Here is a 13,643-nt window from a genome sequence, read left to right on the forward strand (position 1 = left end):
TGCAGGTGCTGTGAGCTGCCCGGCACTGCCAGGCCATTTGGAGCTTCTCCTCTGGGAAATGTAACTCAGTTCTCTCAGGCATGTTGATAGGCCCTTATCTTGTATTGGAGAGCTCTGTTCAATTCATGACTCTGAGTTCAAGATTCTCATCATTTCTCTTATTTAGGAAATGGAAGGAAGACTTTAGACTACTTTAACTTGCAGTCTTAGAAAATGTGTATTTAATGCAAGCAGAAATTGCACCACTTGTCCAGTATAGAAGTGACTCAGAGGATTCAAAGTTTACCAGAATATATGCTAAGAATGATGGCATTCTAACTATTGGACATCATTCTTATTTTTCCTAAGGAAGAATTCCACCAGGTCCCACATGACCCAGTCACTGTGGACACTTGGGAGTTCACGTGACAGGAAATCATGGAGGTTCTCAAGTGCAGCAAGTTTCCATGACCATCATTTTCACCGATTTTCCTAATGTAACAGAGCACAGCACCATGACAGGACTGTGAGATGGCGGTGCATGGCTGTTGGTCCATTCATGACCTGGGTAAGTCACAGGAGTGTGTGTGGTCTTGGTACACCCATGTAACTCCATTTACTGCAGTTCATTTATGACCCCAGATAAGGTCACCGGGACTGTAGGAGGACATGGAACATCCATGTAGGTCCATGTACTCTACTCCATGTATGACCCCACAGAAGGCTCTAGGTTCTGGGGAAGTCTGTGCATGGGTAGGCCTGGGAACCTGCGTAATTCTCTGATCTAGCCTCTGCATTTTGTCATGAACACCACCTGGTCTGTACATTCTGCTAAATAAAAATGACACCAATTTTGTGGGTATTTCACAAGAATTAGGCTTAATGTGTGAGCAATGTTTCATATTGTAGCAGCAGCATAGTTTCTCTACAAGCAGAAATATTACAATGAGGATGAACCTGAATTTAAACAAATATGGTTTGTGAATTATTGTTGTTTGATATTTGCATGGCGGTTGTTCCCTTTATGTGATTGTATAAGGAAGAAAAATGGTCCTGTGTGAAGTGAATGTGCAAGGGAAGAGAAGACGTCCCATGTGAAGTGAACATGTAAGAGGAGGTGAAGACGTCCCGGGTGAATATTCCCTGTGGAGTAGGTATTTAATGAGCCCGTACTACCTTGTCTGGCTAGTTAGGTTCACAGGACACGAATGAGAGGAAACAGACTTTCAGGTTCTACATGTATTCCCAGATGATGGACAGTGCAGGGAATATGAAAACTCCCCTCATATTCCATGATAAGAGAGTCGATAAATCTGTGTTTGTGTACATAACTGTGCATTGCAGATTTGCATATGAACATGTACATATAGACAGAAACTACATAAAAGCAAATTAGATTTGTATATGTATATAAATGTGTGAAGTTATAGAGTACACATTAGAGCAACATATATACACAGATGAAACATACGTGGAATACATTTATACTACACACATCTACATGTGTGCATATCTACACAGCTTTGTATACCTATGTATATCTGGAACAAAAAAATGATCATCTTGATGCAGAAAATACCCTTGACAAATTAGAGCATCCATTTATGCTAAAAGCTCTGTAGACAGGGGATCAGTTGACTGGGAAACCTGTTCACATGACTATTAGCTGGGAGTGTTTGCCCTGGCTTTATTCACTGGGAACCCCTTGCTGTCTGTGTTTTCTGAGAATGGGATGGGTGGAACCTTTCCCACACTCAGCATGGGCTTGGGTCTGCAGCCCTCTGCTCAGAATCATCTGTGTGCTCTAAGCAGCGCTCAGGGAATCAGCCTTCTCACAGCCCCAGGCAGCTGCCTTGCCTCAGGTTTCTGACACACTCAGGATGTGGGTGTGCACACTGTGCCTCGCACAGTAGTACATGGCCGAGTCTTCAGCTGTCAGCCTGCTCAGCTCCAGGGATGCTGTGCTGGAGGAGGTGTCTGCAGTCAGGGAGACCTTGTCCTGGAACTTCTGAGCATATTTGGTCTCACCATCTTCAGGGTCAATCCTTCCAATCCACTCAAGCCCCTGTCCTGCCTTCTGCCTCACCCAGTGCATATAATAGCTGGTGAAGGTGTATCCAGAGGCCCTGCAGGCCAGTTTGGCGGAGTCTCCAGGTCTCCTCACTTCAGCCCCAGGCTGCTCCAGCTGGACCTGGGAGTGGACACCTGCAGAGGAGAGGGAGGTGTGACCTCTCTGGTGAGGGTCTGGACCCTTGGGGCTGGTCCTGGGCAGCGCTCACCTGTAGCTGCGGCCACCAAGAAGAGGAAGCTCCAGTTCAGGTGCATTGTGGGCACTGAGCTCTGGGTGTCACAGGAGAGGCGAGGGCAGTTTGCTCTGGGAAGCAGTTGTCTATATTGTCCATCGCAGATGCTGCTTGTTTGCATATTCATGAAGCAGGTGCTTGTTAGCTCAAGACATGACCCAGGTGAGAGAGAAGGGGAGGGAGGCAGCCCTCTGATATATGGGACTGTGTGTGACCTCACTGAACTCGGAGCCCAGGGGAACCATTGGTGGATGGACTCAGGTCTGCACATTCTCCCTCCAGAATCTGTGCTGTGAATATAGTCACATCTCATTCCTGTTTACACAAACAGAACTCTGCAGTGCTCACAGATGGTCAGTGTTGGTCACAGGTGCTCGAGTTCCCGTTGTTCCTGGTTGACATGCTCACTACGCTGACCCCTCTCTGAGGAGTCCCATGGGTACCATGCAGGATTGGGCGTCCCTGGTCCTGTGTTTGTTGGGGCTCCATCCAGGCTGCTCATGGAGGGCTCCCCTTGGGGAAGGAGGCTGGGCCTCACTTGTGTAGGGGCTCCATTGCAGGACTGCCTCATGTTCAGTTCCAGACTCCACCACAGAACAATTGAGGAAATCAGCTTGTGTCCAGGACCCTGTCCGGAGCCCCATGAGTGAGGCTGAGAGTGTCCTGTCCATCGGGGTGTCCAGTGTCTGAAGAGAGCTGGGCACAGCAGCAAGGCCAACAGCCTCCACTCAGAGTAGAGTCTTTGCTGTACAGCCCCAGAGCCCCTCAGGAGGGAGAATGAATTCACCTGTGAAGGACCACAGAGGGTTATGGAGACTGCCTCTTCCAGGCCGTGATGGAAGTGTGTGTGTGTACACTGTGAATATATAAGTGTGTGTACACTGTAAATATGTGTGTGTGCACTGTGAATATATGTGTGTGTGTGTGTGTGTGTGTATCTTTCCCTTTCTATCTCAGTGGTTAAAGTGTCATTTTAGTTAGAATTATCTAGATCCCACATAATACAGAGTTCATGTTTATATCTAGACGCAATTGTTTATGAATATACAATGAGATTAATACGTGCACATGGATGTGCATGTCTACATATGTGCTCGCGTGTGCACACACACTAGGGACATGCATTTGTGAATACTCTAAGGTGTATAAATACATACATATCCTGACATAGACAGGGCTGAACATGCAGGCTTTAATGGAGCATGCGCAGACGGGTCCCACTGGTGCTGAGTGGAAGGACGCAGTAGGCCTGCGGCGGGCGGGGCCCGTGCGGTCCCGCATGCGCACTTGTGGCCGATCCGGTCCTTCTGTAGTAGGTGCCATGGAGACTGTGCCTGCGCCTTGCACGCGGAGCAGCCGGTGCTGAGCAGGACGGGGCGGCAGCGGACCTAGGAGAGACAAGTGTCCTGAGGGGCGCATGCGCCTGGTCAGCGGAGCTGTATGCAACTGTAACCCCTGTGAACATCACATTTATAATAACAATCATAATTTTGGAAATGCTGCAAATCTAAATCCAAATACACTTAATTATGAATTCTGTACTAATAGAGGTGGAAAAAATGTGACATTCTGAAGAAACTTTGAAAAATGTTTTCAGGGAACCAAAATGAGCACCAATATCAGAAGTATTCACACGTGCCCTGAGATGTTCCTTCCCTGTCCCCGTGACCAATGAAACACAGTGTGGCACCAGTGCCTGGACACTGAGGTCTACACACCGCTGACCTGCAGGCCCCTAGACATCAGTAGAGCTCACACAGGGTTAATTGTATCTTTCCTCATTTATTCACTTTGGAATTAATTTAGTGATGTATTCATTCTAATGGACACAGGTCAACAGGATACTATAGAATATTCAATACAAGCATACATTGCTAAATGTTCAGTAGATTTATGTCTAAAGTATTGATCATTTCTGTTAGGTACAGATCTTCCCATCCTGTCTTCACTCTTTACAATGATGAACACAGAAGTGTCTTCCACAGTCCAGTCCCTGTGCTACGGGAACCTGGGCCTCCTCACCAGGAGTTTTCTCTTCCAAATGAGGTCACATCTGTCTCCACATGGACAGAGTAATGGATGTCTCCTGGTGAAAATGAATGATTTGTCTCATCATCTACAGAAACTGTCCAGGGGAAAACCTCACGAAGAAGTCTTCTTCCTAAAGCCTGTAGAGTTCACACACAGGTTCTTGTTCAGAAAGTGAAGCTTGCTCTTTTCTGATCAGGATGTAATGGAGAAATAAACAAGGACCTGTTTGAGCAGGTGGGCTCAGTCAGATTGCTGTGAGATCACCTGGCCCAGCCCCTCGTGCCCACGATGCGCGTGCACAGTGACAGTGCTCATGACAGAGCCACAGGGACCAGGCCTCCATCCCAGACGGGACATCCACAGGACTCCAGAGCCATCGTGATGGAGGAAACCCTAGGACAGATGGGGCCCAGAAAGGTCAGTCTAGATGCACATGGCCTGTTGTCTGTCCAGTTCAACCCAGACTCTTCATGTCCACTTCCATGTCTCCATGGAGGACAGCAAGAGGCCCTGGTCAGAGGACACTGAGGAGTCCACCAGCGTTTCCCAGGGTGCCGTGGGCTGAGCTCCAGGGGTATGGCCAACCCCTGTGTTTTATGACTTGGGTCCCCAAGGGAGCGCCGGTGCTGAGCAGGACAGGGCGGCAGCGGACCTAGGAGAGAGAAGTGTCCTGAGGGGCGCATGCGCCTGGTCAGCGGAGCTGTATGCAACTGTATGCAACTGTAACCCCTGTGAACATCACATTTATAATAGCAATCATAATTTTGGAAATGCTGCAAATCTAAATCCAAATACACTTAATTATGAATTCTGTACTAATAGAGGTGGAAAAAATGTGACATTCTGAAGAAACTTTGAAAAATGTTTTCAGGGAACCAAAATGAGCACCAATATCAGAAGTATTCACACGTGCCCTGAGATGATCCTTCCCTGTCCCCGTGACCCATGAAACACAGTGTGGCACCAGTGCCTGGACCCTGAGGTCTACACACCGCTGACCTGCAGGCCCCTAGACATCAGTAGAGCTCACACAGGGTTAATTGTATCTTTCCTCATTTATTCACTTTGGAATTAATTTAGTGATGTATTCATTCTAATGGACACAGGTCAACAGGATACTATAGAATATTCAATACAAGCATACATTACTAAATGTTCAGTAGATTTATGTCTAAAGTATTGATCATTTCTGTTAGGTACAGATCTTCCCATCCTGTCTTCACTCTTTACAATGATGAACACAGAAGTGTCTTCCACAGTCCAGTCCCTGTGCTACGGGAACCTGGGCCTCCTCACCAGGAGTTTTCTCTTCCAAATGAGGTCACATCGACTGGAGACATCCCAGAGGAGTGCGGGTCATGAACTCAGGAGAGATGCTGTCACACTGTGGACACAGAGGCAGGGCAGACAGCAGGAGAGCAGCCCTGGGCAATGTGTGCAGCTGCTCCTGAGCTGACCCAGCTCCAAGCTGTGCTGAGCGCCCCCTGCTGGTGTTGAGCGCCCTGCAGGGAGGTTTGTGTCTGGAACACACTGGATTTCCTGCACTGTGTCTGTAGCACAGTAATAGACGGCCGTGTCCTCCACTCTCAGGCTGTTCATCTGCAGGTAAAGTGTGTTCTTGCTGGAGATGGTGAAGCGGCCCTTCACGGAGTCTGGGTAGTTTGTGCTACTACCACCTTGATTAATTTCCCCAAGCCACTCCAACCTCTTCCCTGGAGCCTGGCAGATCCAGGTCATCCAGTAACCACTGAAGTCAAATCCGGAGGCTGCACAGGAGAGTCTTAGGGACCCCCCAGGCTGCACCAAGCCTCCCCCAGACTCCACCAGCTGCACCTCACACTGCACACCTGCAAACACAGAGAATCCTGGTCAGCAATGGTCACACACATCCACTGTTCCTACCTCTCATGTCCATTTGCACACTCAGTATCCCTTGCTCCCCATGAATCACCTTTCAACAGAGAAACAAGGAGAACCCAGAGCAGCCCCAGCTCCATGGTGGTGGTCTGTGCGCAGTCACTGGTGGAATCAGCTCACAGAGCTCAGGTCAGGGATGGGCTGGTTTTCATGGGCAGAGGGACGTCCTATTTGCATGTCCTCTGCTATAAAGCAGCTCTGGGGCAGAAGTCTCAGGAGGGCAGTGCACAGAGGAGATGCAGGTGAAAGACAGAGTTTGTTATTTGAGCGTATAAACATTGAAATTTCTCTAATCAATTGGCTTCAAGAAAACCAGATTGCATATGAACTTCTTTACAGAAGTTTAACTCTGCTTCCATTAGTCAAGTTTGCTAATCATTTGTTTTTTAAAAAAACATTTTCCCTTGTAATTTTGTATTGTTTACTAATTGTTTGTATTTGGGAAAGTAATGGAGTCACATAAAATCTGGACAGGAATGAATAAATATCACAGTGATATTCACCAAACACTGTGGAAAATGAACTGGAAATCTTATGGGTGGGGATAGTAAGGAAGTATTGGGAGAGAGAAACAGAAGGGGAAAATGGTTCATAAAGAACTGCACTGAGAACTGGAAAGGTGTCTCAGTGGTAGAGCGCTTGCCTTGCATGCCTGAGGTCCTCGGTTCAATTCCCCAGCACCACCTGAGCAAAAAGAAAAAAATCTGAAGTGGCGCTGTGGTGCAAGTGGTAGAGCGCTAGCCTTGAGCTGAAGAACTGAGGGACTCCACCAAGGCCCAGAGTTCAGGTCTCACAACGGGACCAAAAAAAAAAAAAAAAGAAAGAAAGAACTGCACTGATTGTACCTGATTCACGTAACTGTAACCGCTCTGTACATCAACTACACAATTTTTTTAATTAAATAAAAACAAAATAAACTAAGTTGCTCTATAAAGGGGTTTCCGTTCAGTGAGGCCGTTTATGAACACACTGAGGCTTAATCAACGTTGCCTATTTCAACATTCCTGCCCACCCCACCTCTTCCCTCTCTCTGCTTAATGTTCAGGACATGTATGCTGACATCATTGAACAAAGCAGTTTGTGGACACAAGGCATGTGGATCTGAGTCATTCCTTCCTCACCTTTCCCCTTTGACCCACCCTTAGCTCAGTGTTCTCAATTCTGTGGCATAGGCTCTGTATTCTTGCCTGCGTTCTCCACGTTGTCTCCTTCTTCCTTCTACCATTTGCCCCTCATCTCTCCACTCCCAGTACCCTCTTTCTGGTGCTTACTTTGTCGGTCTTTGACTTAGTCTTTGTGAAGAGCTGTACTCTTTGATCTCTCCATAGGGTCTATTGTATGTGTGTCCCAGTGAGACATATAACAACAGCAGGAGAGGACCATTAGCATCGTTGTTCTGGGAAGCAGGGATGACCTGAGCTCTCTGCTCTTACTGCACATGGAGCACTGCTCTCATCCACGCACATTGTGAGAAACCTGTCAGCCAGGAAGGTCACCATGCTAGACCAAGGACCCCAGTGCCACATTGTCCCCCTTTCCCACTTGTCTCTGAAGAGCCTTTTCTCCAGGCCTTTACACAAACACACACTTGATACTGAGGCATGGCAGCCTGGCTTTTAGTAACCCAGGGCTGGAAATACCCCCGGCAGATCAACGTGGCACATTAAAAGCCAAGCCTGTTGAAGGTTGCAGTGGAGGTGTTGTGTGGATGGAATGAAATTGCTCACTAATTCCTCTCTGGCAACCTGGGTGGATCTGAGTGGGAACAGCCTAGAGAGAATGACATTCCACCACAGAGGCAGCTTCTGCATCAGGCTCTGCGGGAGGTTCTAGATCTCTTCCTGATGGCCAGTCGCAGGAGCTCCCACCCACCCTGCACCTCCACAGCCTACGTGCTCCAGGAGGACCTGGCCCCAGCCGGTCCTCAGTCCCATGTGCACAGGCTCAGGACACTGAGGTGATGCAGGTGAAATCCCAAGTGATGACTGTTTTTACACTCATCCATGTGCCCTTAGCTACAGATATCCCCTGAGCTTCCCACCAGAGTCCATAGAGAGGAGGACAGGACAGTCCAGGACATGCAGCCTGGGGACACCAGTGAGTTCTTCCCAGGCATGCAGGAGCCAGGGACACAGCCTCATTGACCTCCAGGTCCCGGTACTGGGCCTGGGGTCTAGAGACAGCATACAGGCCATGTCTGCAGGGGACTTAGTGTGAAGGACAGGTGTGGACCACACAGAGACAATTAAGAACTCATGAGTCCTTCTAGGATCAAGCAGCGATCAGATTCAGAACTGTGGTTGAGAATCCCATCCAACCTCATCATCTACAGCATGTATAGAAAGGGACGGAGGCCGAGGAGCTGGTGGGGGTCACTGGGCCTCTGCAGGTAACCACAGCTCAGCGATGCCCACGACTGGGCTCTGTGGCTCACAGTGCAGCCCCCGGTCCTGACCAATGGCCCCTCACATGTCACCAGCAAGAGGAAAGGGGACAATGGGTCCAAAGCCGGGCTGGACACCTGGGCTGTGTGAGCAGAACGGTGGGCCTTGAAATCCATCAGTGACATGGAGGCCCTGGCTCTGCACAACATCCCGTGCATCCGACCTGAGGATAAAGACTGACCTAGCCAGGAAGTCCACTGCGTCTCTCCCAAGTCTGAGAGGGAAGGACTGAGGAGGGATCTTGACCTTCCTCAGATTTGACCTCAGTGATCTCAGCAGTGTCCACCGACCATGCATGGTGCTGTGTCTGGTCCTCTCAAGGATGCATCATCAACCACAACAGAACCACAACAATGGAAGATGAAAAAGCTGTGCTCTGAGGGATTGGAGAACAGTAAGAACACAGTGGACAGCTCTGTGGGAGACACTGCGTCCTGTGGAGAGGCCAGACACACAGAGGAGTCAGGGCCTGAGCTCCACAGCTGCTCCTGTGACTGCCATGACCTCAGTGTGTGCCGAGCGCCCCCTGCTGGTGCTGATCGCCCTGCAGGGAGGTTTGTGTCTGGAACGCACTGGATTTCCTGCACTGTGTGTCTGTAGCCCAGTAATAGATGGTCGTGTCCTTCACTCTCAGGCTGTTCATCTGCAGGTAAAGTGTGTTCATGCTGTTGTCTTTGGAGATGGTGGAGCGGCCCTTCACAGAGTCTGCGTAGTATGTGCTACTACTATCATAGATGGATGAAATCCACTCCAGCCCCTTCCTTGGAGCCTGGTGGAGCCAGTTCATCCAATAACCACTGAAGGTGAATCGGGAGGCTGCACAGGAGAGTCTCAGGGAACCCCCAGGCTGCACCAAGCCTCCCCAAGACTGCACCAGCTGCACCTCTCACTGCACACCTGTAAACGCAGAGAATCCAGGTCAGCAATGGTCACACACATCCACCGTTCCTCCCACTCAGATCCACTCACACACCCAGTGTCCCTTCTTCTCTGCAAATTACCTTGTAAAATGGCCACAAGGAAAACCCAGGTCAGAGCCCCCTCCATGGTGGAGGTCTGTGCCCAGTGCTGATCTCAGGATGGACCCCTGGAAGTCAGGCCTGACCTGCAGAGCTGCAGCTTTTCATGAGCAGAGAGAGGACCCATTTGCATGTCCTCTTGGTATATAGCCAGCTCTGGGGTGGAATCTGAGCAAAGGCAGTGCAGAGAAGACAGGAGAATCAGGAAGTCAGCTGTGAAAATGATTACATGGAAGAGAACATGGACCTCATCCCACAGCTGAGGGAATGCTTTGGAAAGGGCAGGAGCTTCACCTTCCTGATGCTCGGGGCCAGCACAGAGCTGAGGCCCAGCCTGAGATCTTGTGCAGGAGGCCCCTGTGGCTGTGCCTCTGTGGTCTCTAGCACAGTAATATGTGGCTGTGTCTGCAGAGTCCACGCTGTCCAGTGTGAGAACACCTGGCTGTTGGAGCTGTCCTTGGAGATGGAGAGCCGGCTCTTCAAGGCTGGGTTGTAGTACTTATCATCATCCCACCACACATTTGCCAGCCACTCCAGCATCTTCCCTGGGGGCTGCAGGATCCAACTCACAGCCACACCAGTAGTGCTCAGAGAGAATCCAGAGATGGAGCAGGTGAGGCTGAGGGTCTGGGAGGGTGGCAGCAGCCCAGGGCCAGACTCCTTCAGGGCGATCTGGGACAGGGCCCCTGTGGAGAAACACCAGGAGGAGGTGAAGCAGGGTCAGGGGAGCACAGGAGACTTCCCACCCCAGGGCCCTGAGCAGAGCACTCACAGGAAGGGAGAGTGAGCAGCAGGAGGGTAGAGCACAGCCTGTCCATGCTGTCCTGTCCACAGCTGTCCTCAGGCAAGCTAGGTGCTGGTCTTTTCAACCCAGGCGTGGGAGGGGCCGGGTGCATTTGCATTCCTCTTACCTGGGTGTTGACTCCACCTCCTCCACTCAGGCCTCATGGCTCAGGAGGGGGAGGCTGAGAAGGGCAAGTCTGATGCACTGTTGGGCAGCGTCCACGTCTGCTGGATGGGGATGGCCAGTGGCACTCAGGACCAGGTTCTGAGCATAGCCTTTGGTTCAACGCTGTGGTTCAGAGGCAGTGAGGCTCTGGGCCTCTCTCTGGAAGACAGGTTCTGTCCCCAGACTTTAAGGCAGAGACCCTGCACCTGGTTCAATCTGGAGAGGGTGGGTGAGAGACCAAGAGAGATGGAGCTCATTTTGTCCTCAGAGGAGGAGGCTGTGTCTAGGGCAGGCAGGGAGGTTCCTCCATGTCCTGCAGCTCTTGACCAGCAATGCTTCACGTTCACTCAAGTAAGAGGGCTCACATAAGGAAGCTCCATGCAGACACCTGGCCAGCTCCCCAGATGAAGCACAATGAGCGTGTGCCAAGTTCCCCAGCAGGCAGCAGACTCGCTGAACACTCACCTGTGTGTTTGTGTATTTGGTGCAATGGGGAAATTCTTGTGTTTCACTCATATTTATTTGAGAGACACATGGAGAAACTTAAAAGTACTTTCATATCACATCTCACGTTTGAACCTGGAGATTTTATCAGGTGACATATCACTGATTGAGGTTGATCTTCAGTCGTCAATGAGGTAACATCTCACTGTGTAACATAACCTATTGTCCTTAGTGACACCTTCACCAGCTGACAAGCACAGAGGGAAGACGCAGCTGACCTCAGGAAGGACTTCAGGCAGGGCTGAGGTTAGGCTTTGGAGTCCCAAGGTTTCCTGTGGATCTCGTGGGCTGACATGGCTGATGGCGGTGTGTAGTGGTGAAGATTGGAGTCTGTGTGGCACCATGGACCCTGCTGGGTCGTTGTGTCTGATATGTCTGAGTGACATGCAGCTGTCCTGAACTGGGAGGTCTGACCACCACACTTGGGCTCACATGGTGGTTCGAGGTCCTTTGTCACGTGGGCTGAGCTCACATGTCTCAGCCTGGGACAAGTGTGTGCTACACAATGAACCAGGAATATCTGAAAGGCCTGGACTGCCGCTGGGCTCAGGAAACCAGTGAGGCCACCTGATTCCTTGGTATCCCACCAAGGTGCTCTCCTCATTCTGTAGAGATGCAAGGCAAAGGCAGAGTCTGGGCAGCTGCTGGCCCAGCGCAGTGCCCATGGGATGGAAGACAGAACTCTCTTCACAAGACTGTGACAGCTGGAGACTTGAATCGCCAAGGCTCCTGTAGGAAGGCACTCGGCTCAGCAGGATGCTGGTTCACACCTGTGCTCTGTCTACTCTGCTGTTATCCAGGGGATCCTGCTGCTCAGGGACACTGGGAACAGCAGCCAGGGTGTTACTGCTGATTAGCTAAGAGGTTGGGGCAGAGCCCTCACATGAGATGCTAATTCTGATAGATCCATGGAAGCAGAGTGAATCTCACTCAGGTAGACAGGATTCCTATGAAATGTGATGTGTAAGAAAGCAGACAGAGAGGAAGAAGGAGGAGCAGTAGGAAGCAGAATTGGAGAAGAAGAGAGAACAGAAGGAAACATAATAAGGATGTGAGGAAGGGGAAGAAGAACAGGAGGAAAACTATTAAAATTATCTCAAATGTAAGGGGAGGTAGAAAAAGTGAAGGGCTGGTCTGTGAGTTCATAGAAGTAGAAATCCCAATTTTAGTATTTTCAGTGAAAAAGTAGAAAAGGCAGCTGGTTAGCTTGAAAGATTAAAAATTAGAGTTACATTTTACAATTGCTAACTGCTGGTTTTGCTTCTGTAAACTTGCTTGCGCTAGCACTGACCCTTCCCCTCCCTGGAGATAAAAAGTTTTGGAGTCTAGATGTTGGCCCTGGGACAAGCTCTGTAGTCATACCTAAAATACTAACAAGTAAATTCCCCAAGTGACCAAATGGGACCCAAGATAAGGAACAAAGAGTATGTTCCTCCGCATTCCTGTGTAAAAAATTCTCAGTTTAGGGGGCTCAAGATAAGGACCATCTGGTGAGCCCAACAAATTAGGCCAAATGTTAATTAATCACAAGTCTGTAACTCAGTAAACTCCCTAACCCTTATCTCCCAGAGTGACTATCTCCGTTTGATCATCCATGCCAATTGTAGTAAACTGAGTCAATCCTGGGAAACCTGGGGTCTTATGCTAATCCTATGGCTTTTGTCTTTAAAAGTGCCTGTAACCTCTGCTCAGGGCTTCCTGTCTGCCTTGGACAGAGAGCCCATTTGCGCAAATGCCAAATATACTCCTCTTGCTTATTGCAGCTGCTGGCTTGGAGTCTTGGTTCTTGGGGTGCCCTCCTGTTAAAGAAAGCATCCCAGGGGGTCTGGGGTCTTTCAGTGGGGGCTCGTCCGGGATAAGGCGCCTCCAGACCTAAAATTTCAAGACCAGTTGGAGGTAAGACAGAGCTCTAATTTCCTGTGTTTTCCGTGCTTGTCATGTTCATTCTATGTTTTGGGGATCCACAAGTGCCTGTACAGGACGTGTGTGGTGGACCAGAGGGAAAAGCAGACGTGCCCACTACCCTGGTCCCGCCCAGGGGTTCCACCCCAGGGTCCCGTGAATTCGTGGTGGACTAGAGGGAAAAGCAGACGTGCCCACTACCCTAGTCCCGCCCTGGAGTCCTACTCCAGGGTCGCGTGGAGGGAGAAGAGATCCGAGTGTCTCTGTTTTCGGGGGAGTTAAGGCATGGCCAGCCTCTCCCTTCTGAAGTTTCCCTCCTCATGTGTACTCACTCGGGGACCGCGCGGCGTTTGTCTAGTCTCGTCTGTGTCTGTCTCTGGTTAGTGTTACTCATTTTTAATGTGTGTTTTGTATTCTCTATAGAGATGGGACAACAAGTAAGTCCACTCCTAGGACACCCGAGACCTTGTCCTAGTTCGTTTAAAAACAAAAACCGCTGGTTCTGCTTTTGTAACTTGCTTGTTTGTCAATTATGAAATTGCCACTGACCACCTGCGAGTGGCCCCAGTTAGATCTCAGCCTTGGCCTTGGCTCA

General features: G+C 49.8%; 1 pseudogene and 1 gene segment (V, D, J or C); both read right to left on the bottom strand.

Moving 5' to 3' along the window:
- Positions 1-1,837: 1,837 nt before the first annotated feature.
- Positions 1,838-2,333, bottom strand: LOC106001253. The segment is given in 2 exon segments: positions 1,838-2,184; positions 2,259-2,333. Coding segments are annotated over 2 exon segments (393 nt in total).
- Positions 2,334-9,560: 7,227 nt separating this feature from the next.
- On the bottom strand, positions 9,561-10,525 carry LOC106001255 (annotated as a pseudogene).
- Between the last annotated feature and the right edge of the window lie 3,118 nt (positions 10,526-13,643).

This window comes from Dipodomys ordii, unplaced genomic scaffold (genome assembly GCF_000151885.1).
Source record: "Dipodomys ordii isolate 6190 unplaced genomic scaffold, Dord_2.0 Scaffold281, whole genome shotgun sequence".
NCBI lineage: Eukaryota > Metazoa > Chordata > Mammalia > Rodentia > Heteromyidae > Dipodomys > Dipodomys ordii.